General features: G+C 36.8%; 1 protein-coding gene across 2 annotated transcripts in view; it reads right to left on the reverse strand.

The window, feature by feature from the left end:
* LOC113522317 (protein slit) overlaps positions 1-27,418 on the reverse strand; it is a 164,062-nt gene that overhangs the window by 58,876 nt on the left and 77,768 nt on the right. Inside the window, exons 3-5 of one of the 2 annotated variants that reach the window (XM_052901235.1) lie at positions 11,195-11,266; positions 10,449-10,520; positions 9,732-9,803 (exon numbers count right to left, since the gene is read on the reverse strand). In XM_052901235.1, the coding sequence (XP_052757195.1) occupies positions 9,732-9,803; positions 10,449-10,520; positions 11,195-11,266 (216 nt within the window). The remainder of the gene's footprint in view (positions 1-9,731; positions 9,804-10,448; positions 10,521-11,194; positions 11,267-27,418) is intronic. The other variant, XM_052901236.1, reaches the window with a different exon arrangement.

A 27,418-nucleotide genomic window follows, 5' to 3' on the forward strand; every position in this document is an offset into this window, starting at 1 on the left:
GGACAAGATGTCCGCAGCAGCACTTTAAACGACAATGGAATTGAGGGGAATTTTTTATTGTGAATCAAAGAATTATGTGCACAGCTTGAGTAATTCATTAAAAGAAAACACATAATATAAAAAGAAATAATTAAAATGTTATATAAATATATAAAAGATAAAACTATATACAAAAAAAAAAAAACATATTTTCAATCGTATTCTACAAAATAGAAAACAAGTTCTTCCTAAATATCAAATATTTTGTACCGAATATGTCGATGGATTTGTGGTCGAGCAGTAATATCAAATATACTTACACATATATGATATATACTATATTATACACGAAATTGAGAATAATATAAAGTTATAATTCATTAAAAAAAACTCATTGTTTACTCTATCTTTTAATGTAATACCACACATACTTCTCAGAGCTCTCATCTTTACAGCATTAATCTTACTTTCATGCTTCTTCTGCCATACCCACGATTCGCTTCCATACATGAGTGTTGGTGTCAGTACTCCATGTAGCAGTATGGCAAGGTACTCCAGTATGGCAAGGCGAGCTTTGTCATTGACAAATAATTGACATATCAAACATTTTCTATACACTAGCCTGCTATGAATTGAGAAGAATAGCAACTGATGGTGTATCTTTCGTCCTCTTTTTACTAATTATATTTGCATAAGAAGAAACGAGGCAACCATATGATTTACAGTTTTTATTTTATCATTTCTTCTACGTAATTCCTTGTTCTTAGTTCTAGACAACCTTTGGGTAGAAGGTATTAAAGAATAAATAGATTGAAGAGGTGCGTTAAAAAATAAATCTAGCCATGTGTAAATAAGCACAATTTTAAATTGTATAAATTATGTATATATAAATCTATATTTCCCCATAAGTGTCAGCAGAACGGAAGCTTTACAAAGATATGCCAGAAATTAATGCATAGACATGTTGTCTGCAAGATTTGAATAGCTCTATGGTACTCACTCTTGTCTGTGGTGCGGAAATATAACAGCCATAGACAAAAATTTTGTATACCGCGTCTGAAGAGTAAATCCATGTAATAAACGTATACAATGAATTATTTATTTTTAGATAGATAGATAGATACTCTTTATTGTTTCCTCCAAAAGATTACAATAGTAAACTTATTATAAATATAAATAATTATATACGAGAGAGAGATTTTGTACAAAAGTCGTTTGCTTAAGCACCTCTGTTCCATTCGTGTTTCTACCGCGAAGCAGTTGTGTTTGCAAGGTTGTGTTTCGGTTTGAAGGGTGGGATATGGTAGTGAATTTACAGGGTACAGAGGAGTAACACCCGAGTCCTCAGGAATTACAACGCATGGGGGGTATCATGGGCGAAACAGTATACCCTGTTATGTCCATGGTACTGCTCATGTCTATAGGCGACGGTTACCACTTTCCATCAAGTGAGTCTGTGTAAATAATTACTCATTTTATTTATGTACATCATTATTTAAAGGGAACAATAAAGAGATTTCATTAAATTATTGATTTAAAAAAAAAGTATACCTACATATACCGTTTTTTTTTTGATCGGTGAAAATGGTATGGTAGCCCCGCCTGCGCTAACGGGATACGCTGGCGGAGCACCAGTGAAGGGTGATAGATGAGAATGAAAACAGGCCAGTTAGCCCATCATGATGAATTCATCAGGAATTAACCATGATAGTTTCCAGGGGAAACCGCGAGGAGGTCGACCTGGTTGGGTATATTGCTAGCAATGGGATTCTCAGTCTCCATTACTAACAATCCCTTTCCCCCCCATATACAATATTTGTCTTAAAATAAATAGACAAACAGTTGGCACTATGGTTTTTTTCCTTTGCATTAAAATAGCATTAAGGTGATTTAAAAAGATTAATAGAAAAATAGAGCGTTGACCCCTCGCCCACCGGCACGGGGACCATAAAATATATAAGAATATCCGTTCCATTTGTCCGTCTGTTCACATGCGTATATATCATGCGCCTGTCATTGTGGACAGAGGGCTAAGATTCGGCGCGTACGCACCTAACGTAGTGATGTGCTGGCGATTCGTAATCAAAATATCGATTATAATACGGCCGCCCATTTGTTTTATTAGCATAGATAGATAGATAGATAGATACCCTTTATTGTTTCCTCCATAAGATTACAATAGTAAACTTATAGATACAAACAATTACAAGAAATGATCACAGTGAGACAACAATGGACGACCTTATCGCTAAGAGCGATCTCTTGCAGCCAACCTTTGGATGGAGAGGAGTAATTATAAACAGTTTGATTGGAGGCGCGATGAGAATTCTATTATTTCTAAATATGGAGATGTAATACATGTGAATATTGTAAATATATATCCCTACTCATTATTACATATATACATACATACATATATACTAACATAATCGAATATAATATTTTCTTGTAATTGTTTATATTTATAATAAGTTTACTATTGTAATCTTATGGAGGAAACAATAAAGAGTGTCTATCTATATTTTTTTACGGGCTGTGCCCGCCAGATGTCCGTCGTCGGTTCCTCAGCATGAGCTAGGATCTCATCTGACTAGCGTCGATGTGATTTAATTTGACGCCCGCGCTATCGGTATACGCTGGCAGGGCACCAGTGAAAGATGATAGGTGAGGATGAAAAGGCAGGTCAGTTAGCCCATCGTGGTGATTTTTTTTTCCTATTTTTATTGGTTCACAGTGGTATGATGTGTTAACATGTGCGGCGATGATCGTTAATTGCGCATCGAGGTGTTTGCGCTTATGTCGCGGGAGGGAGAGCTTCCGCTATTAGATACGTGAGCTTCTCCCACCGTGGACGCTTGCTAATGAACATGGCATGGTTCCCACATAGACTCCTGCGGCAGCGGGAATGGCAGATGCGATTTGATACGGCTACATCGTGATGATTAGACCCTTGGAATTCAGCACGATGGTTTCTACTAGGGACCACGTGGAGGTCTACCTAACAGAGTGCTAGCAATGGGACTGGTAGTCCCAATTACTAACAATCCCTGTCTATCGATCGGTGTGATAGGGTGGTTACTATATTTGATAATAAACAACTTTCGAAAATGATTGCAGGTGGCTCGGGACCGTTCTTTATGGCAGTCTATGGGGGAAGCTTATGTCCAGCAGTGGACGGATAATGGCTGAAATGATGATAAACTTCCGTAAGACGTGTGTTACATAATTACTTTGACAATTTCACAATCCTTTATTCAATCGATTGGATTTACTTCCGTATGTCCCATTTTTTTTTGTGAATTATTAAAACTGTTATTTTTCTTTGCAGAACAAAAAAACTGCACAGTGCACTGTAATTTTGGTGTGTTTATTTATGTATGTGTATATTACTATGCTGTCACAGATATTATGTTTTACAAATCTATTTTTTTTTTAACGCGCCACCTACCTTTAATTCCTTGCTTTAATTCCTTCTACCCAAAGATTGTCCGGAAGAGATTGCTTAGCAATAAGACCGCCATTTGTACTACACTATACGTATTGAAAATTGTTCAACCATTCATGTTATGTTGGTGCAATAAAGTGTTAAATAAATAAATAAAAATAAATAAGTCTCTTATAAATACAGCCAATAACGGATAATAATTATACAAATAAAAATTATAATTCTAAAGCGAGGTACGCAAGTTAGAGAGGGTGTATGTAAGTAATGCAAGTGTATGTATGAAAGAAACTATAACAATGAGTTTCCATGAAGTCAGGTTGATTATTATATGAATTAAATAAAATCTATGTTGCTTCAAACTTCATAGTGATTGGTTAAGGCATCAAGGCGATATAAGGTAACAAACAAATAAACAAATTCATATTTACATTTATAATATTACTATTTTTTAACCACGGCTTTGTCCGCGTGACCGGGATATATATATATATATATATATATATATATATATATATATATATATATATATATATATATATATTCCCAAAGAGGGTTGACGTCAGGCAGGCAGCCGGTCGTAAAACTAAAAACCAAATCTTTTTGTAATATGGATAAAATCATATTACGCCGACCCCAAATGATTGGGATAAGGGTAGGAAGATGATGATGATTATATATATATATATATATATATATATACCTAATTTTATAGCAATTGGTGAAGTCATTAAGGCGCTGTAACGAAATAAACAATCAAACAATCACTTTTATATTTATTTATATTAGTAAGGATAATAAATAACGTATATTTTACCAGAGGGAGACTTTGTACAAAAGTCGATTGCTTGGGCACCTCTGTCCCATTCGTGTTTCAACCGTGAAGCAGTTGTGTTTGCATGACTGTGTTTCGGTTTGAAGGGTGGGATATGGCGTGAATTTACTGGGTACAGAGGAATAACACCTGAGTCCTCAGGAATAGCAACCCATGGGGGGTATCATGGGTGAAACAGTATAGTCTGCTATGTCCATGGTACTGCTCATGTCTATAGGCGACGGTTACCACTTTCCATCAGGTGGGCCGTCAGCTTGTTTGTCATTCTAAGTTGCATAAAAAAAAAAAAAAAAAAATCATAAACTTTAAAACTGTTCACATAATAGAGAAAAAAAAACATAATCCCTTTACAAATATAACAAAAGTAAGTACATATGAATACACGGCGTAATTTGTAAAATACATTCCGTTCATCTCGCTTGTAGTACGTGACCGGCGCGTATCGAGCCCCATTTATCGATACCCACTAATCCCATCACTGGACGGGCACGCACGATCTCTTAATAATATTGTAGGTCACTTGGTACCATTGTAGAAATATTTAAGTGTCGCTTCCTGCTTATAAGTACCTATAGTGACATCTGTTGAGCGATTAAAGAACAAATTTCGATATTTGAACTTATTAATATATATTTTTAAGATTCAACAAAAATACTAACATTTGTCGAGTTATTGTAAAATGAAAGGCCAAACGATTTTTATTTCTAAATACGATTATATCAATTTTTGATATCGAAATCGAAGAAAATTAAATAATTTAATAGAATCATTACGTTAAACATGAGCTGTACGAGCAGACTCCTTTGCCTTTACCTTTGGAGATAAACACTTATATTATAAAGTGAATAGATTGGCAATGTAAAAGAGAGAAAATATAATAACCTATATGTTAGAGCGAGATAGCTAATAGGACAGTAATTTGCACAATATATGCTCTAGAGCTAATTTGGCGGGAATATATACAAAATATTTTCTAATTATTTTTTAGTTTTAAGTGGATTTTTTAAGAGTATAGTTTGTTTGAATTAAGTGTGCTGTACTCGAATATAACATAAATCAGGAAAATAAACTACAAAATTGCACATTTTTTATGTAATAACGTTATAAATATTTAGGCGCTTTAAACGCAATATTCTAGAACAATCAGAGATATTTTATAAAAGAAATGATAGATAAAAATACTTAATTAAATCCAATTAACCGAACGTTCCCGAATTGAAATTATTTTTATTTATTTATTTATACCTGTAGTTCTTTTCAATTGTAAAGATATTTTATTTATTTATTTTTAACTATAACATTTAAGTCGATCGGTACACATGTATGACTGTAACTACTAATGAACTGTCAGTTTTCTTATATTGGGTTTGCTGGATGAAATCTCTATTGGAGATAAACTCGCCTTTGTGCACTATTATGTTTGTTTTTACATTATGACCACTTATTGTTAGTAATGCGGACTACCAATCCCATTGCCAGCAATATACCTTGTCAGGTCGACCTCCACGTGGTGCCATCTGAAACCCATCGTGCTGAATTTTAGGTGTATTCATCATCATTAACTAACTGATCTGTCTTTTCATCCTTGCCTATCATTCCTCACTGGTGCCCCGTTAGCGTATACCATTAGCGCAGGCTGGGGGTTACCATTCCATTATCATCCATTATAAAAAAAGACATTATGGCTGTGTTTCGGTTTGAAGGGTGGGATATGACGTGAATTTACTGGATACAGAGGAATAACACCTGAGTCCTCAAGAATGGCAACGCATGGGGGGTATCATGGGCGAAACAGTATACTCTGTTATATTCATGGTACTGCTCATGTCTATAGGCGACGGTTACCACTTTCCATCAGGTGGGCTGTCAGCTTGTTTGCCATTCTAAGTTGTATAAAAAAAAAACACCATTTTGAGACATAGTTACATCAGGCAGATCAAGGAAGAAGTTGGTGTCGTGTCGTATCAAGAGGTGAAGAGACTCGCTGACAATCGTAGTGAGTGGCAAGAGCTCCACCGACAAGAGCGCAGCTCTTAAATAGGATAGATAGGTCCTGAGCGAATACTGAGACGACATGATCCGTGAATATGAGCAATCTTTTTTTATTGTAGCTCTATTGTAACTTAATAAATAACCAAAATATTTTTTTTTACAACACAGGGGGCAAATGAGCATGCGGCTCACCTGATGATAAGTGACTACCGCCGTCCATGATCACCCACAACACCAGCGGCATTGCAGGTGTGCTGCCGGCCTTTTAAAAAGAAATATGCTCTTTTCTTGAAGGTTACGTTGTCGTATCGGTTCGGAAATATTGCTGCTGGAAGTTGATTCCAAAGAGTGGTTGTGCGTGGGAGAAAGTGCCTTGAAAAACGTACGGTGGAAGACGGCCACTCGTCCAGATGGTTGGGATGAAACTTTATTTTGTGGCGGGTTGTACGGTGGTGAAAATCAGCAGCAGATATCAATCCGAACAATTCTTCAGAGCACTCCCCATGATAAATTCGGTATTCATATATACATATTGTTAGATTATATACATAGTGTGTCCCCATACAAATGCTTCTAGAAAAGCGGCTCAACTTTTTCATACAATTTTGCGTGATAAATAGTTATGAGTGATTCTTTTATAACTTCTATATTTATTTTATCTTATAATTTTTGCATCTTTTTAATGCGTTAACACTCATTTAATTTATTGAATAATACGTCAAAATACATTTTATGCGTAAGTATAGAGAACACTGATAAAAAAAAAAACGAGTGGGCAAATTTGACAATTGGCTGACAAAAAGTCGACACGTTTTTGAGTCTCGATGCTTTATCTATGTAATCAAAAATTATTTTTAAATGAAGAAACTGAAGTCACGCGTAAACGTATTCCGTCCTTTAAAAATTTTTATCATTTTACTAATACTGACATGATGTTGGTAGAATTGTAAGTGTTGCCTTGTTTACTGGAAAAAAAGCTACTCAGACAATGTTCTTTTCCAAACTATAAAAGAAAACGAAGACGCCGTTTCCTTCAACTCTATCGTGATCACAACGCCGGCTACAAAAATTGTGTACATCATTGTAGGTATAGACCAAAGATAAGAAATAAAAAAAAACCGCGAAAGTTTATAGTTAACCTAAAAAAAAATCATAAATTATCTAGCCAGTTACCTCTATTGATTATTTACAGGTTTTACCACACAGAAAGCCTAGGTTACGTGGATTAGCACAAGTTACCTGACACCAAGAGGGTGGGCTGGTCAGCTCTGGATAGCAACTGGGTGACGTTGTTAGAAGAGAGTGTAGTTTCAAGTTACATCAGGTTAAAAGGATGTGTTATGAAAACAATTCCTTTGCCTATAAAAAAATTAATTAAAAAAATAAAATTCGTTCGTAATTTAATTATGGTTTCGTTTAATATGATTTTACAAATAATGTTTTAAATTTAGAATGTTCACACCGAAGTGTAGCAACGTGCCAATTAACTGTCTATTATCGAAAACAATTTTCAATATTTCTGATTATTGTAAAAAGTGTTTGGAAAACCCTTAAATACCTGAAGTTTCAAATTTGATACCGGGTTTATAAATCGCATTGGGCGCCTACAATCGATTTTATTTTAATATTTGGCTGTTTACATGTTACCAAATGTTTTTTTTTTTCAAAATAAATATATAAAAATATCGTTTTGATTTTTTTTTACTATTCTTTCTCATTAGTAAACACAGTAAAGGGTACACACTTATATATTTTAGAATTTGTTTTAAAAAAATCAGGCTTTTAAGGGTTAAAAATACTGTAGTTTTTTATATTTTGCTTCTAAAGATAAATACTTTTTTTTCTAAGATAAGATTCTAAGACAAAATAGAATCTAAGGTTGACTGGTAGAGAATGTGTACAGCGCTGCAGCGTTAAGTTCGCCTTCACGTTCTAGTACGCTCTCGGAGCACTTTTTAAATAATCAAATAGAAACATAGAAAAAATATGCAATTATATTTTCTAAAATTAACAGATAAATGCGACATTGCAATACTTTGTTATCAACATTCTTATAAATGAATTGTTTCTTAATATATTTCTTGCGGCAAAGTTATTCCCTTGTAACTTGAAACTGATGGGTTAAAACTGAGCGAAGGGGGGCGGAGGGGGGGGGGGGGGCGGGGGGGGGAGTAAACAAATACATCGAAATGCCCAATACAGGAGAAGAAGCGAAATAGGGTACAGAGTGACGGGGGTGAACGATCAAGCTGTGGGGCCCGTTTGACAGTCGGAAATCGCAAATGTCAAATGAATGTCAGATTGACATTCGTATGCAGTTGTTGGTTTTTTGTTAATGGCTTAAATTGGAATATTGACTAATTAAAAATCAAATGTTTTTGTTATAAATTATAATTAAAATAATATCAGCATTATTTTAATGACAATTTTATTTTAATTCTGAATCATTTACTGTTTTTTTATTTTTTTATAGATATTTGATTCTGTCACTTAAAATTAAAAGTAATTTATAATTAGTCAAGATTTATCATTGAAATGCGTTGTACTATAGCTTTGTTTTTTAAAGTTATGGCTATTTATTAATTTTAATTTAGATTCCTAATCCTACATTACTGGTAACCTTATAATATCAAGTTTACATTATTTAACTATTGTTATTTTACATAATATTTAATTAAAAATTATAGTAAAATTGGTGCAAGATGAATTGTTCTATTTCTAGCTGTAGTTTTCTTTTTCTTTCTCATTAATAGTAATAATAAATAAATAGGTATTATTAAAAATAGATTGCACAGTGTGATTCAAATTCCGAACTGTCAAACGTAACCGTTGGGGTTATGAGACGTAAGCACCAGGTACCGATAAACATGTTAGAGTCCATCTTAACAAATCGACAATGTCAAATGACATGGGGCGATGTCAAACGACAAGTGTCATTTTGACATTGGCGATATTGCGAAGTGTGGGCTTTGTCGCTTACAATCGGCTTTTCGCTGAGTTAAAATATATTGTATAGGGATTTTTTTTGTGCGATATTATTAGGTTTCTTTATTCAACTCCTGAAATCGGTTTAATTTCTTTTACATTTAAAAAAAACTATAAAATAGTTTAAGAACTTTATACAAGTTGCTTTAATTTTTTTAATAGAGTAAAATTAACGTGATAGATATGTATGTTTGTATGTAAAATGTATTCTTAACACATATTTTTTAACTTTTCGATACATTTAACAATAGGTGTACATATAATAACAAAAAAATAGTAATTATAAAAAAAATTACAAAATTTCACAGTATTATTTATCGTTTTATTTACTTTTTATATAAGAGAGAACATATTAACAAATACTTGAAAATATTAAGTTTTCAGTTTTTTTTCTCGATAGTGGAATATGGGTATTAGAAAAAAGAACTCAGCGAACACCCGAAAATCAGCGACACAAGGTTGGTAAGGCAGGGAACCACACCAGTACCAACTACTCACAATCTCTGCAGGTGTCTCTGTTTCAAGAACAGACCGTCGGCCAACTGGCCGATACGATTATTGTTCATTTTCCTGGAATCGAAACACAGAATAATCGAATACTGAACTTAATTGGTCGCTGCAAGAAGCTGGCTGGTTGATTTAAAATTAATACGACGTTCTTTTTTTAAAATCCAATTTGTACCGGCTGTAGAGACGATGCTCATTAAAAATGTACAAATCTCAGTTTAACATCGCCTGGTCGAAATTCAAAAATCGTAAAATAAAAAAGTCATTTCAATTTAAAAAAAAAAATCAAAATAAAATATAAGACAGGAAGAGTTATCACTTAGTTATTTTTTTTTTCGAAACATCATGTTGCCATTGTTTCACATTGGGATTGTACCCAATAATTTAGCGACGAAACAACAATGTTAATCTGTGGGTGTTTATTGAATCAGGATTCGTAATATCACAAAATGCTTTTTATTTCTTTTTTGTCAACGGAATCCATGTGTGAAAAAATATGAGGCCAAGCAACAATGTAATACAGCTATCTATGTACCAGAAAATTTCATATCTATATACCATGTATAATATTTTTTTAAACTTTTAAACATGACTCTTATATGAAAACTTTTACGCCATTACAATAAGTACTTACATTTTTATTAACAAAAGTAGTAAATACATATTTTTTTTTTAATTCAAAATATAAGTAGGTAAATAAGTACTTACAGCCTCTCCAGTCCATTGAGCTCTAGAAAAGCATCCCGCTCTACTGTGTGTATTAAGTTTTCCGACAGCTGTCTGTGAAGAAACAAAGGTATCGCATTATACATCTATATTCAATGAAATTTTACTAATAAAGTATATTAAGCGAGTTGAGTCTTCTTTTTCCTTTTTTTTATGCAACTTAGAATGGCAAACAAGCTGACAGCCCATCTGATGGAAATTGGTAACCGTCGCCTATAGACATGAGCAGTACCGTGGACATAACAGAGTATACTGTTTCGCCCATGATCGTGGGTGATCATGGGTGGCGATAAAATGTGAAAGTGTCTCAGTCAGATAAAAAAAAAAAAACTATTTCTAAATACATTCATAAACCACGAGGTAAATATATAAAAATAATACAACACAACGTGATCTAAATAGAACCTCCTCTTTTCCAGAAGTCGGTTGCAAAGTTTAAAAGGAAATTAAAGAAAATCGTTCGCCCCTAAACTTTTCGGAAAAAAGAAACTGTCATTATATATTTTGCTTTTTGTATTTTTTTTGTTGCTTTTTTGTTTTTCATTCTTTTATCTCTTTCACTGTGTATTATGCGTGTGTTTTTATTGTAATTTGTGCGCTGTAAGTAATGTAAATAAATTATCTATCTATCTATCTATTCTCTATAAAAGAAGTTAACGCCATCTAGTGCTAAGATAATTAAGATAATAGTAGTAATAAATAGAAATAGCAGCAAGTCGTATACTTACAATATTTTTAGCTCCTTCAAATTTTGAAAGTCGCTCTGGAATATTATCGTTATGTTGTTGCCTTGTAGGTCTCTGAAACAAGAAAAAACAAATGTGTCATATTCAAATACATTTTTTTTTTAAATATATTAGTCCAGGCAAATTATAATGCTGAAGACTAGGCAGCATGGTCTCCGTTACCTTAGCCTGTTCCATAACGGAACAAACGTACTAAAAAAAATTAAATATATTGACAGCTTTTACCAGAGGGAGATTTTGTATAAAAGTCGTTTGCTTGGCCACCTCTGTCCCATTCGTGTTTCAACCATGAAGCAGTTGTTTGCATGGCTGTGTTTCCATTTGAAGGGTGGGATATGCCAGTGAATTTACAGGGTACAGAGGAATAATACCTGAGTACTCAGAAATGGCAACGCATGGGGGGTATCATGGGCGAAACAGTATACTCTGTTATGTCTATGGTACTGCTCATGTCTATAGGCGACGGTTGCCACTTTCCATCAGGTGGGCCGTCAGCTTGTTTGCCCAACTTGAAAGAAGGGATAGTTTTATTTTTGATGAAATAAAATGGATCCGATAGATGGCGGTAAATATTTATTTATTACTAGTGGTCGCTCCGTGGTCGAAATTCGACCATAACATATATTGTAATAAATGAATTTATTATGGTTATTTTTGACATTCAATGAGACCATAGACAAATAATATTAAAGACAAACGATATTAATCTATTCTCAATTTGACCATAGACTTTAACAATAAACAAAACGGTATTTACGCGTGTGTAAGTGTTAAATACATGGTAGTGTGTAATGTTTTTTTTACTGATTTAATGTAATTTTTATGCATAATAAAAAAAAAATCATTCCGCGTTCCTTCTCTTCCGTTCGTCCCGGCTTTGCACGGGTGGACATTTTTAAACTTCGACAAAAAAAAATGCAATTAAAATCGTCAAAAAATGTTCAACATCGGTTACATCCGCTGCGTAGGGAGCCGAGCGCGCGAATGAATCTATCAAGTTTTAAAATGTAAAAAGTGGTTATTATGACATAACGATAATAGTTGGACATATAGTATCGCGGAGTTTTTTGTAGTTATTGATATTTCCTTCAATATTGTAGAACATACTTTTGTTCTATCACCAATAGTTTCCGCAGCGCACGCGACCAAAGATATTTTATAGCATGTTTTTACACCTTGAGTTCCGTTACTAAAGTTTTAGTAAGGATCCCTAATCTTTTCGAGCAATAAATATAGCCTATGTTACTCAGGGTGAATGTAGCTTTCTAATGGTGAAAGAATTTTTGAAATCAGCAAAGTAGTTTTTGAGTTTATTCATTACAAACATACATACACACGAAAATACAAATCTTTCCTCTTTATAATATTAGTGTAGATGTAAATAACTAATCCGGTAAAAGTAGGTAATGTTTACCGCCATCTATCGGATCCATTTTATTTCATCAAAAATAAAACTATCCCTTCTTTCAAGTTGGGCAAACAAGCTGACGGCCCACCTGATGGAAAGTGGCAACCGTCGCCTATAGACATGAGCAGTACCATAGACATAACAGAGTATACTGTTTCGCCCATGATACCCCCCCCCCCCCCATACATTGCCATTTCCGAGGACTCAGATGTTATTCCTCTGTACCCTGTAAATTCACGCCATATCCCACCCTTCACACAGCCATGCAAACACAACTGCTTCACGGTAGAAACACGAACGGGACAGAGGTACCGAAGCAATCGACTTTTGTACAAAGTCTCCCTCTGGTGAAAGAAAGGAGATTAACTTAAACGAACACCGTAATAAGGGATTTTGGAAAATATATACCATAGGTGCGTATGGAAAAGTTAATTGGCCCATTACAACACTTGATTAACTTATTGCTAACTTAACGGCACATTAGCCGCGGTCTGCTCGCCGCCTCACCTAACTCACAGTCACTTAACCTAAGTGCACAAGTTAAGTTGCTGAAGCTTAATTATGTTGTGAAAGGGTCGTAGGTGGAGGGAAGGGTTTTTTATAATTGACTCAAGAAAATTGGGTCAGTGCAGGCTTATTTTGTAGTTGGGCTAGAGGAAATTGGGTATATTTAGTTACGTTTTTATAGTGAGGTAAATAAAATTGGGTATACTTTAGTTTAGTCCATAATTAGGTAGAGAAAATTGGATATACTTAGGTTTATTCCATAATTAGTTAAAGAAAATTGGGTATACTTTAGTTTATTTTAACGTTGGCTTAAGAAAATTGGGTATATTTAAGTCTGGTCCATGATTAGCTAGAGAAAATTGGGTATATTTAAGTTTATTCCATAATTAGCTAGAGAAAATTGGGTATATTTAAGTTTATTCCATAATTAGCTAGAGAAAATTGGGTATATATAGGTTTATTCCATAATTAGCTAGAGAAAATTGGGTATACTTAGGTTTATTCCATAATTAGCTAAAAAAAATTGGGTATACTTTATTTTAAAGTTAGCTAAAAAAATTGGGTATACTCAGATTAATTTTACAATTAGCTACAGAAAATTGGATATATTTAGGTTTGTTTAAAAATTATGGAATAAATAAAGAAAGTTGGATATACTTTGGTTTATTTTACAGCAAGCTAAAGAAAATTGTGTATACTTAAGTTTATTAGACATGTAATATTTTTGCAAAGTTTTAATTGATAAATTTAAATGTTGTTTTTTTTTTTTATACCACTGAGGTGGCAAACAAGCATATAGGCCACCTGAGAGTAAGTGGTTACCGTAGCCTATGAACGCCTACAATACCAGAGGTATTACGCGCGCGTTGCCGACCCTGAAGAAACCTCTTTACCCCCTTTTGAAGAACCCCATGCCGTAGTCTCTTGGGGAAACCTCGGCAGGGAGCTCATTCAATAACCCGAGTGTTCGTGGGAGGAACCATCTCTGAAACCGCGTTGTACGCGACCATTTAGGCTGTAGGGTATGAGGGTGAACTCCCTGTCGATGGCGAGCCGTACGATGGTAGAATGTTTTAGTTAATTTTAGTTACTTTTCATATTATACTGTCTTATCGAATATTATTATGTGGTAAAACATCCAAAGCGACGCGCGCTTGACCGGTTTTAAAAATTATCCTAAAGCCGTTTCGATATCTTCACATACGTCATGAGCCGATGGTCGATTAACCGCTATAAAAAAAAAAAAAAAACACTTTATGACCTCGTTTTATGTTTGCTGTGCAATGTAAATATTTTATTGGGGTTGTTATGTCGTGACCGAGAGGGTTGGTCGGGGGTTAAGAAGATTCAGAAGTGTATTTTTTGTGTTACTTTTTTTTTTAATTAATTTTCAGTCCTGTCGTGACCACGACTTGGTGCAATCCACGTATTATACCAGAGGGAGACTTTGTACAAAAGTCGATTGCTTGGGTACCTCTGTCCTATTCGTGTTTCAACCGTGAAGCAGTTGTGTTTGCATGGCTGTGTTTCGGTTTGAAGGGTGGGATATGGCGTGAATTTACTGGGTACAGAGGAATAACACCTGAGTCCTCAGGAATGGCAACGCATGGGGGGTATCATGGGCGAAACAGTATAGTCTGTTATGTCCATGATACTGCTCATTTCTATAGGCGACGGTTACCACTTTCCATCAGGTGGGACGTCAGCTTGTTTGCCATTCTAAGTTGTATAAAAAAAAATAAAAAAAAAACGTCGAAGCGTCGGCAATAAAGAAGCAGGTATGTAGGTACCGTTTACATATAAAGGCTTTTATATCGTGTTAAGTCCGGACTGTGTATTTTTTTTTTGATGGATGGTAATAGAATGGTAACTCAGCCTGCGCTATCTATGTACACTGGCGGGGCACCAGTGAGAGATGATTGGTGAGGATGAAAAGGCAGGTCAGTTAGCCCATCGTGACGAATTCAACGATACATTAGTCACGATGGTTTCCAGGGGGAACCGCGTGGAGGTCGACCTGATAAGGTATATTGATAGCGATGGGGACTAACCTCCCTTTTATTACTAACAATCCCTTCTCCCCCTCCACATTGTGTATTTAAAATATGTATTTTTTTAAATTATGCAAAGGCTGCTTCGGTTCGTTGCCGTTAACAGTTCATTGTTAATTGTTAATTGGGAATCTCCTTCTTGTCAGTTCAAATGAGCGTTTCCATTCTAACAAGAGCATAAACCTACATAAGTATGTCAACGGTACCCAAACCTAAGGATTAGGCCGACACAAAAAAAAAAAGAAAAACTAAAAGTGGATCCTTTGCCTCGTATAAATAATGTCAGAAAAAAAAAATAAGATTACAAAGGGACCGTCAGTCGTGGCCTTTCTAATCGCCTTATTGGGTCTGTGGCGTAAAATCCTCTTATGTCATAAATTCGTAAAGATACATTGTAATGAAATTATCGTAAAATCGTAACGAAATTGCCGTCACGTAATTGTCAAATGTATAGGTTAACATCTATCCCTTTCTAGTATCAGTGATTTTGTCTATTCCACATTCGAAAATTGGCGCCAATTCATTTTATATTTTTTTTTATTGACCTGACCTAAAATCTTCCTGGTGGCTTAGATTAAGAATAATATTGTACTATAATTATGAGCTTGTATCAGCATCAAAGACTTAGTATAACATAGTTTTCATTATCTAACATCAGCACCGAGTAAATATGGTTTTAAATGAAAAATTTTACGAAAATACAATTTAAACTAAGAACAAGGAATTACAGGAAATCTTTGAATTTAAATGCAGTCCGGTTGTCTAGCTACAATTGGCCGCCATTACTTTTAATTAACTGTAATTGTGATTACTTACTCTGTGGTAGAAGTGTACTAAAAGTTTCCTATTTACACTTTAAAGGCCTTTTCGTCATGAATTGTATTTTTTTTTTATTTTTAGATAATGGTAATTTGAAAGAAAGTACGGTGATAAATGTAAAAAACGAGGGTTGCTTACAATCAATTAATGGCATAACTTATTTTATATTTGGCATTCTCATTGTATTTTTCAATCGACTTTACCGAATTTATCATGGGGAGTGTTCTGAGGAATTGTTCGGATTGATACCTGCTGCTGAGTATTTCCGAACCGATATGACAACATAACCTTCAAGAAAAGAGCATATTCCTTTTTAAAAGGCCGGCAGCACACCTGCAATGCCGTTAGTGTTGTGGGTGATCATGGGCGGCGGTAATCACTTACCATCAGGTGAGCCCCATGCTCGTTTACCCCTTGTGTTGTAAAAAAAGTCTTTCTAAATTTAGTTGATTTAACTCCGTCATTTACTTATAAAAATATCTTTGGGAAATTCTTTTTTTTATCTGGAATTGTTGTTTGTTTGTATGATAGAAAAAGTTTAATACATCGTATGAGAAAGTGAAAAGATTGATTTAAAAAATCTCCATACAAACAATAACAAGTGAATTAGAGACAAAGTTTCTTTATACACAAGCATAAGGTCTTTCTGATGGTATACGCGGTTACCGTAACAGCAGGGATCTCATGCGCACGCGTTGCTGACCCTTAAAAAGGACCTTAACAGGACTTTTTGAAGGACCCCACGCTGTAGTCTTTAAGAAAAGCCTCGGTAGGAAGATCATTCTACAATCTGAGTGTTTTTTTGATGGGTGAAAATGGTATGGTAACCCCGCCTGCGCTAACAGGATACGCTGGCGGAGCACCAGTGAAGGGTGATAGATGAGAATGAAAACAGGCCAGTTAGCCCATCATGATGAATTCAACAGGAATTAACCATGATAGTTTTCAGGGGGAACCGCGTGGAGATCGACCTGGTTGGGTATATTGCTAGCAATGGGATTCTCAGTCTCCATTATTAACAACACTGTATGTGTACGAAGCCGGGGCGCGCGGCTAGTTTTTAATATATTCCGATAGAGGCCGCGTCGCGTCCATATCCCGTAATAAAGATTCAATCGCGGACAGTTCTCACATTAAACGATTATGAATCGTAATTGGCTGTCAGTAATTAGTACATCAATACAGCGGCGTAGTGCGGGGAAAGATTACACTATTAATCGATAAAAAAGTCTAATATCTATGGTTTATTTTTTATACAACTTAGAATGGCAAACAAGTTGACGGCCCACCTGATGGAAAGTGGTAACCATGACATGAGCAGTACCGTGGACATAACAGAGTATACTGTTACGCCCATGATACCTCCTATACGTCGCCATTCTTGAGGACTCAGGTGTTATTCATCTGTACTCTATAAATTTACTGACATATTCCACCCATCAAATCGAAACACATGCCATGCAAACACAACTTAGTAACGGTAGAAACACGAATTTAACAGAGGTGCTCAAGACTTTTGTACAAAGTCTCTCTCTGGCGATTTAAGTATTGTAGTAATAAGTTGGTATTGTAAGTCGATAAAACAATCATTTATTCGTAGGTTGACTAGTAGAGAATAATAATAGCATTAAGTTCGAGACGCGTCCATGATGTGAATAATTTGATTACAATATGTATCTATTATATAAATGAAAGCATTTTGCTGCTTACTTGATTTTTTGATTATGCCTAATTAATTTATGGCCGACATAGCCCGAAGGATAAGCAAGCTGAATAGCAATGGGCTGGTCACATACCTCGAAGAACAGACAACCTATGGGGACGAAAGGTTCTTGAGTGGTGACCGCGTACGGGTAAACGCAGTGTAGGACGACTCGCCATTAGATGGAGTGACGACCTGAAATGCACTGCAGGGATTCGGTGGCTGCAGGTGGCCCAGGACCGTTCTTTATGGCAGTCTATGGGGGAGGCTTATGTCCAGCAGTGGACGAATAATGGCTGACATGATGATGATGAACTGACTTATGATCAGACGATGCGGAGACAAAAAAATTTCAACCAAAAGTTATGAACCACTCTGTTTTACCAAATTTGAGTTTTATTACACCAAAGTTAATAAAACGAGAATAGTTTCATAATTTTATGGGACAATAAATATACCAAATATCATGTAACTTGGACTAACTTTGGTGCAATGCAAATAGCGTTCAAAACGCGAGGTGCGATTCATAGGTTTTCCCATCTACCGAGGTTCCAGTCCGTTGTAGAGCGCTTTTTAAATAATCAATCAGAGATATAGAGACTTGTGTCAATTGTTTTTGGAAATTGACAGATATTGCGACGTTGCCGCACTTCGGTAAGTAAAAGTATGAGCCGTTATAAGATATTTCAAACAAATTTGTCGTTAAACTATTCATTAACGGACTTAAATTTACTTACCAGAGGGAGACTTTGTACAAAAGTCGTTTGCTTGAGCACCTCTGTCCTATTCGTGTTTCTACCGTGAAGCAGTTGTGTTTGCATGGCTGTGTTTCGGTTTAAAGGGTGGGGTAAAGTAGTGAATTTACTGGGTACAGAGGAATAACACCCGAGTCCTCAGGAATGGCAACGCATTGGGGGTATCATGGGCGAAACAGTATACTCTGTTATGTCCACGGTACTGCTCATGTCTATAGGCGACGGTTACCACTTTCCATCAGGTGGACAATGGTTGGCAACCACAGTTAGGCTTTAGAGATGTTTTAAAAAGGACACTACTGCCAATCCCTCGACTTTAAGCGTCCTTAGTGGCCTATTACGACACCCACGGGAAAGGAAGGGGTGGCCTATTCTATGCCGGGACTACATGGCAAGTATTGTATATATATATATATATATATATATATATATATATATATATATATATATATATATATATATATATATATATATATATATATAAGTACCCACTAAGAGATTGTGATAATTTTTATAATATTTTACAAGTAATAGCATAAACAAAAAAAAATCGACAAAAATACTAACTATCGACACTTTTCAATCCCTATTATTTTTACATTATGCGTTAATCGATGTTTACAGCACTGGGATGGAAGTCATTTCTGTGTGTGTTTGGTTTTTATTTATTTTTTTTTATTACAACCGCTATTAAGGCAAAGTGCCATGTTCAAACTGCCCGCTGACAATGTTTTACATTGCTACGTATTTTAAATTAATAGAACAATGGATAAACGTATAGCTGATAATTGTCTATTTACATTTACAGATGTGTAACGTCTCAGTCCTAAGAAAAAGCAACGAATGAGAGATACCATGGGCATCTTAGTGTATGCTGGTGTCCACAGTGCTGTTCGTGTCAATAGGCGGGTTCCAGTGAGGGATGATAGGTGATGATGAAAAGGCGCGTCAGTTAGCCTGGAGTTCAGCACGACGGTTTCCAGGGGGGACCACGTGGAGGTCGACCTGACAGGGTATATCGCTAGCAATGGCACTGGTAGTAGGTATCCGCATTACTAACAATCCCTTCGCCCGAAAACAGGCGACGGTCACCACTTACCATCATATAGACCGTCAATTTGTTTGTCATTATAAGTTGCATAATTTTATTTATGTATGTTTTGTTATTTGGGTCGACTTCAGCTTTTTTTTTGTTATTTTTTAAAGCTTATTATCATTGTCGTAATGGGCAGAAAAAATCACGCCTCCGTCACATTTTTTTTCGACTTTGTACATTTTTACAATTTCAAAACAGAACCCTCTTAAATTACTAATGTAGTCTAAATATTGAATGACAGGATCAAGTGAAAGGATTCTACCTTTCCGGCATTAAGAACAGATTCATCACCGAGAATCTTGAATGGTCATTTATATTTTTAAAATAACTCAAGTGTCGAAGCTAATCTCTTCAATTTGAAAAGTAAAAATAAAACCGTACGCGTCATCCTTTGCCTCTTGAGAGTTCGTTTGAAAAAATATACCATCTGTCTATTTTCAAAAGAGGATTAACTAGCAACTTTGCTTTCAAAATAAAATAAAAAAAAAAAAACATATTCAATTACGGAATTATTTATACGTGTACTGGCAATGGGTTGTGTGTATTATATTGTAAATAAAAATAAATCAGTAGCCATATTGGAACGTGCGTGCTCAAAAGGGGCACAGATTAAAAATGTTGTCAAAAGCGACCATGTATTTATTGACCACTTTTATTGGTACAATCGTTGTAACCCTTATTTGTACATACAATAAAGTTTATTTTTAATAGTTTGCAATCTACTAGTAAGTTTGTAGATCTCAGTGTCTGGCCAGTGATAAATTAAGTTTAGTAAATGGCGGACGCGGGAAATTTAAATTGCGAACACGATGCAATATATCAAACTCGAATAGCATTCCGATTCGAGAGTATGACCACACACAAATAAAAATTTTAGGCGAATTTTAAACGACGTAGACCCTAGGGTCGTCTCAATTTTTATTGTGGATTTATAGTGTGGATTACAGAAGCTGGAAAATCAATGGAACAGACCAATTTTAGTTGACGTATCGAGATGAGGCATCTACCAGATTTTAAGTTCAGACTTTAAGGAATAGATCTGTGAAATCGCATACAATTTAGTGCAACAGTTTCGAATGGATTCGAAATAAATTTGGTACACGGGTATGCTATGTCTTAACTATGCACTGTTAAGGGGGAAGGGGAGGGATTATTAGTAATAAGGACTTTTTTTTGATGGGTGAAAATGGTATGGTAACCCCGCCTGCGCTAACGGGATACGCTGGCGGAGCACCAGTGAAGGGTGATAGATGAGAATGAAAACAGGCCAGTTAGCCTATCATGATGAATTCAACAGGACTTAACCATGATAGTTGGGGGGAAAGGGATTGTTAGTAATAGATACTGAAAATTCCATTGCTAGCAATATACCTAACCAGGTCGACTTCCACGCGGTTCTCCCTGGAAACTATCACGATTAATTCCTGATGAATTCATCATGATAGGCTAACTGGCCTGTTTTCATTCTCATCGATCACCCTTCACTGGTGCTTCGCCAGCGTATCCCGTTAGCGCAGGCGGAGTTACCAATCCATTTTCATCCATCAAAAAAAGAAAAAAAAAACACCATGATAGTTTCCAGGGGTAACCACGAGGAGGTCGACCTGGTTGGGTATATTGCTAGCAATGGGATTTTTAGTATCCATTACTAATAATCCCTGTCAGGTGGCTCTTCACGTTGCCCGTCCTGGAAAGCACCATGCTGAATTCCAGCTGTATTCATCACGGTGGGCTAACTGACCTGACATTTGACCTATCATCCCTCACTGGTGTCACGCCAGTATATAGCTTTTTTTAATAGGTGATAATGAAATGGAATGCATAATACATAAATAGTTTGATCACATTTGTGATGAAAGAAGGTCAGTTAGCCCAACGTGACAAATTGCACTAGAATTAACCACGCCAGGGGGATCCACGTGGAGGTCGACCTGATACGGTGTATTGCTAGCAATAGCTGCCCCATTACTAACAATCCTTTTCCCCCATTATAGTATAATATATACCGTTAGCGCAGACGGGGCTACCATTCCATTATCATCCATTAAAAAAAAAAAATTATATATTAATTCAAGCGGGCGAGGCCGCGGGATACAGGTAGTTTATAATATTCATCGTCATCATCATCATATCAGCCTTTAACTGTCCACTGCTGGACATAAGCCTTCCACAATAAGGGAAATTTTGCCAGCAATTGCCACGCGTGGCAGGCGAATTGGCAACTGAATCAGGCTTTAGAGACGTTAAAAGAAGGACGCTGCTGCCCGTCCTCAACCTCCCTTAGTCACCTCTCATGACATCCACGGAATAGGAAGCGGTGGCCTATTCTATGCCGACCACACGCACACACACGCACACACGCACAACCATACACACAGGGGGGAAAGGGATTGTTAGTAATGGAGACTGGGAATCCCATTGCTAGCAATATACCCAACCAGGTCGACCTCCTAGCGGTTCCCCCTGGAAACTATCATGGTTAATTCCTAATGAATTCGTGATGATGGGCTAACTGGCCTGTTTCCATTCTCATCTATCACCCTTCACTGGTGCTCCGCCAGCGTATCCCGTTAGAGCAGGCGGGGTTACCATACCATTTTCACCCAGCAAAAAAAAAAAAACCATACACACACAAACTCACACACACACTGTACAATAACAAAGTACTACAGATTCGCTCGTTGACCAATTAATTGTCTGCTTACGCAACTGCATTTATTCTGGGAGCGTTAATGCATTTTATTGTTACGCGCAATGCACCAGTTAGACTCATGTTTCATATGCGAATGTTACAGTTGTGCTAAATTGAAATACTCGTACCCGCTGTTGGCGAGAGCAATGTTTTCCGTGTTTCAATGCATCACCGTCTACCTACCCTTGTCCCAATTATTATTTGGGGTCGGCGTAATATGGTTTTATCCATGTTACAAAAAGATTCGGCTTGTAGTTTTAGCGGCCGCCTGCCTGACGTCAACCCTCTTTGGGAATGCATTTGTTGGTGGTTCCCGCCACAGAGGACAGGATCGAGGAAAAAAGGAAGGAAACGTTGGAAATGCGTAAAGGAAATTGGTAAATGAGAGGAATAAGGGACTTATGTGGGAAGGGAAGGGGGGGAAACTGCAGTTGCGGAAAAGACTGGGACACTGCAGCGGCTCGGGAGGCCGGGGATCGCATACCCGTATGCCCTTATTCGAGAATCGCACAGATTTCTAGAGAAGGACGTCTTTTCGTGTATCATTGCCCATGTTGTAAGTTTTTTTTATACAACTTAGAATGGCAAACAAGCTGACGGCCCACCTGATGGAAAGTGGTGACCGTCGCCTATAGACGTGAACAGTAACAGGGACATAACAGAGTACACTGTTCCGCTATGATACCTCCCATGCGTTGCCATTCCTGAGGACTCAGGTGTTATTTATTCCTCTGTACCTTGTAAATTAACGCCATATCCCACCCTTCAAACCGAAACACAACTGCTTCACGGTTGAAACACGAACGGGACAGAGGTACCCAAGCAAACGACTTTTGTACAAAGTCTCCCTATGGTACGTTTGTATGTTTTGTAGACATATTACATTAAAAAATGTATTTATGTATGTGCGTAAAGCAGCCAGCTTTCTAGCATACTTATACCTATATAAAAAAATATATACCCGACCCGCCCTCGACGTGGTCTACCCTGGAAACCATCGTGCCGGATCAGGATTCATCACGATGGGCTAACTGATTTATCTCTTTTTATTTGGACTTATCATCTCTCACTGGTGCCCCAACGGTTAGCACCGACTTATACATTATTTATTTAGTTATTTTTTTTTTTTTTAAAAAACCAAAGTCAAATAACGCAAAGCCGAGTTTCTCGCCCGTTCTTGGCTGAAATTGTATTCCGAAATATTGTATTTCGCGGTAACGAAAAAATGGCTATTCAAAAATGATTGAATCTGAGTTTACATCTATAAAAATCTTTCTTTTTTCTTCTAATCTTATATTAATTGATCGATACTTTCCCAGTTGATAATTAAAAAATAACCCCCCCCCCCTCTCGCCCCTCCAGTCAATTGCCGCAGACGAAAGCGGCTCTCGGAGGGAACTCGTTAAAACTTTGAAGAGCCAAGAATGCTATGTACAGTCGGCGACAAACGCAACTAAATCAAATTAGAATACATTTTTTATTTATTTTTTTCATTTTAATTCGCCTCTTCATTTTTAGGGTTCCGTACCTAGATTTATTTATTTATTTACTCACACTTTATTGCACCAAGTAAAAAAAAAAATACAGTAAATATTAATGAGAAATATAACATTGTATAAAGGAACCTCAACTTAAGGCGTGATTCCGTCCGTCCTTCTATCACAGCATACATACATACATACATATACATACATATCTGTCACGCCTGTCACCCATTAGGGTAGGCAGAAACAATGGAACGCCAAATGCTTCGATTCAAACAGACCTCTTTCGCTTCTTCCACATTCATCAATCTTTTTATACACGCTCGCCGGTTACGGGCACTTTTAATTCGGCCCTTCTTCAGCACGTCGCCTTTTTGGTCGACATACGTCCGTCTAGGGCGGCCCCTACCGACATCTCCATTCATTCTTGCTCGATAAATCTCTTTCGTAATTCTTCTTTCATCCATCCTCTCCAAATGACTAAACCAACGCAACATTCCTTTTTCGATTTTTGACACTACATCGTCTTTCAGTACTATATAAAAATGGATTATAATTATTTGTAATAAAAAAAATATTATTATTATTATAACATAATTTGATGTTTTTATATTAAAAGTAGCAATTTTGCGAAAAATAACGGTTTTACAAGTGAAAGAAAAACCTGCTTTCATCCTCACCTATCATCCCTCACTATTGCTTCGCCAGTGTATACCGATAGCGCAGGTGGGGTTACCGTTCCATTATCATCCGTTAAAAAAAATAATCGCGAACCTTCTTCTATTTGAAGTTGGTAAAGAAAACTCTCGGAAATGCGTAAGAATTTAACTGTAAACTTTTTAGTTACCGTTGAAACAGAACGTTTTCGGTAAACCAACGAGTTACCAATGAACTGGCTGACGGTTCAACTCATTGAATTCACGGGATCACCGTCTCCCAAGTAACTGATACAGTCACTGAGGGAGACTTTGTATTAATGTCGTTTGCTTGGGTACCTCTGTCCCATTCGTGTTTCCACCGTTTCGGTTAGAAGGGTGGGATACGGCAGTGAATTTACAAAGTATAGAGGAATAACACCTAAGTACTCAAGAATGGCAACGCATGGTGGGAAATCATGGGCGAAACAGTATACTCTGTTATGTCCATGGTACTGCTTATGTCTATAGGCGACGGTTACCACTTTCCATCAGGTGGGCCGGCAGCTTGTTGCAGCAGCTTGTTTCAAACCGAAACACAGCCATGCAAACACAACTACTTCACGGTAGAAACACGAATGGGATAGAGGTACCCAAGCAAACGACTTTTGTACAAAATCTCCCTCTGGTAATACTTCATACTAATTATTGACAATGAAGTTAGAAGCAAGATCTGTTGCCTCGCCGTCGCTTAAAAAAAAAACTTTGAAATCACTTCCCTCCGCGTCTGTACACATTTGGACAGATATTAATGTTGGTAGTTCTGATGTAGTCTGAGACGGGTTACGTAGTTTGTATCACTTTCTGCTCTCCTAGTACCTTGATGGAATATCAACGCCAATCGCCCAGTGTTTTTTTTTTTTTTAATGTATGTGTGAGGATGGCGTGAAGATGAAAAGGTAGGTCAGTTGGCCCATCATGACGAATACTCTAGGAATTAATCATGATGGTTTCTAGGAGCAACCGCCAGGAAGTTGACCCTATACCCGGGGATTACCTCAACCTCATTACATCAGAGATTTTGCCTCACTCTGCGTGTTCTACCGCTTGTACAACGGATTGTGCTCGGAGGAATTGTTCAATATGATGCCCACAGTCACTTTCTACCATCGTACGGCTCGCCATCGACAGGGAGTTCATCCTCATGTCCTACAGCCTCAATGGTCGCGTACTGCGCGGTTTCAGAGATGTTGCCTCCCACGAACACTCAGGTTGTGGAATGAGCTCCCTGCCGAGGTTTCCCCAAGAGACTACAGCATGGGGTTCTTCAAAAGGGGGGTAAAGAGGTTTCTTCAGGATCGGCAACGCGCGCGTAATACCTCTGGTATTGCAGGCGTTCATAGTTCATAGGCTACGGTAACCGCTTACCATCAGGTGGGCCGTATGTTTGTTTGCCACCTCAGTGGTATAAAAAAAATATTAATAATAGTCCCTTCTCTCCCCATCGCCCACTGCTTAGATAACCGCCTCTTACGACACCAACGGGAAAAAAGGGGTGGCCTATTCTATTCCGGGACCATACAGCAATCATTCAAGTAGTTGTTTACGCACGAGTCTATGCGAATGTGGCCGAGTCGACCCGAATTCTTATTTTTTGTTAACGTCCAACAGGTTTCCCAGTTTAGTGTGTTTAGTAAAAAAATAGCAATTTTCGCTACTCGTGAATAAATTGACCTGGCTGCGTGGTCCCAACATAGAATGGACCACACCTTTCTTTCCCATCTGTGTCATAAGTGGCGACTTAGGGAGGACGAGGGATGGGCAGCAGCGACTCTCTTAAAACATCACCAAAGCCTAACTGCGGTTGCCAATTCGCCTGCCAAGCATGTCAACTACTGGCAAGACCCCCAAGGAGGAGGCTTATGCCCAGCAGTGGGCAATTAAAGGCTGATATAAAGACGATGATGAGTTATGAATGAATGATTCGTTAAGGTTAGTAAAAGGGAATCTACACTAATATTATAAAGAGGAAAGATTTGTATTTTCGTGTGTATGTATGTTTGTAATGAAAAATCTCAAAAACTACATTGACAATTTCAAAAATTCTTTCACCATTAGAAAGCTACATTCACCCTGAGTAACATAGGCTATATTTATTGCTAGAAAATATTAGGGATCCTTACTAAAACTTTAGTAACGTAACTCGAGGTGTAAAAAAATGCTATAAAATATCTTCTATTCGGTCGCGTGCGCTGCGGAAACTATTGGTGATAGACAAAAGTATGTTCTACAATATTGAAGAAAATATCAATAACTACAAAAAACTCCGCGACACTACATGTCCAACTATTATCGTTATATCACAATAATCACTTTTTAAAATGTTGTAAAAATGTCCACCCGTGCGTAGCCGGGACGGGCCGCAAGTAGTGAATAAAATAAGTAATTAAACGATTTGAAATTAGAAATTATAATTTGTTTTTGACAGTCGGGTAAAATTACCTGTTTAGTACCTAATATATTATCTGTGAAACAGAGAGATGTAATAATCTGTGGTTATTAGCTATGCTATGTAATCTACTCTATGGTCTCTCTCTCTGCTGCGCTACGACTCGGGAAATATAGTTATAATAGAAAGTAAAAAAAATAACTTATTTAAATATATAGATTGCATTTAATGTTAAAGGAGTTGTTAGCAATAGAGTTTGACAGCCCCATTACTAGCAATATGCCCTATTAGGTCGACCTCCACGTGGTTCCCCCTGGAAACCATCGTGAACAATTCTTGTTGAATTCGTCACGATGGGCTAACTGACCTGCTTCATCCTCACCTATCATCCTTCAACTAACAAAGTTTTTAACCCGCCGCCACATTACTACAATATCATTACCCGGTGATGTCCAAGTAAATCAGTTACCGCGCCGGTGAACAATGTCCCAGAGCCGCATCCCGCGAGCACCAATCTTTTCATTAGCAGGTCGAATGCAGTTTTTAAATATTGGCTGTGCAGGAAACACATTGCAATGCTATATTATTTAATAAGACTTCCAGGCTGC

Source organism: Galleria mellonella, unplaced genomic scaffold, assembly GCF_026898425.1.
Source record: "Galleria mellonella isolate WM207_F2 unplaced genomic scaffold, CSIRO_AGI_GalMel_v1 utg778, whole genome shotgun sequence".
NCBI lineage: Eukaryota > Metazoa > Arthropoda > Insecta > Lepidoptera > Pyralidae > Galleria > Galleria mellonella.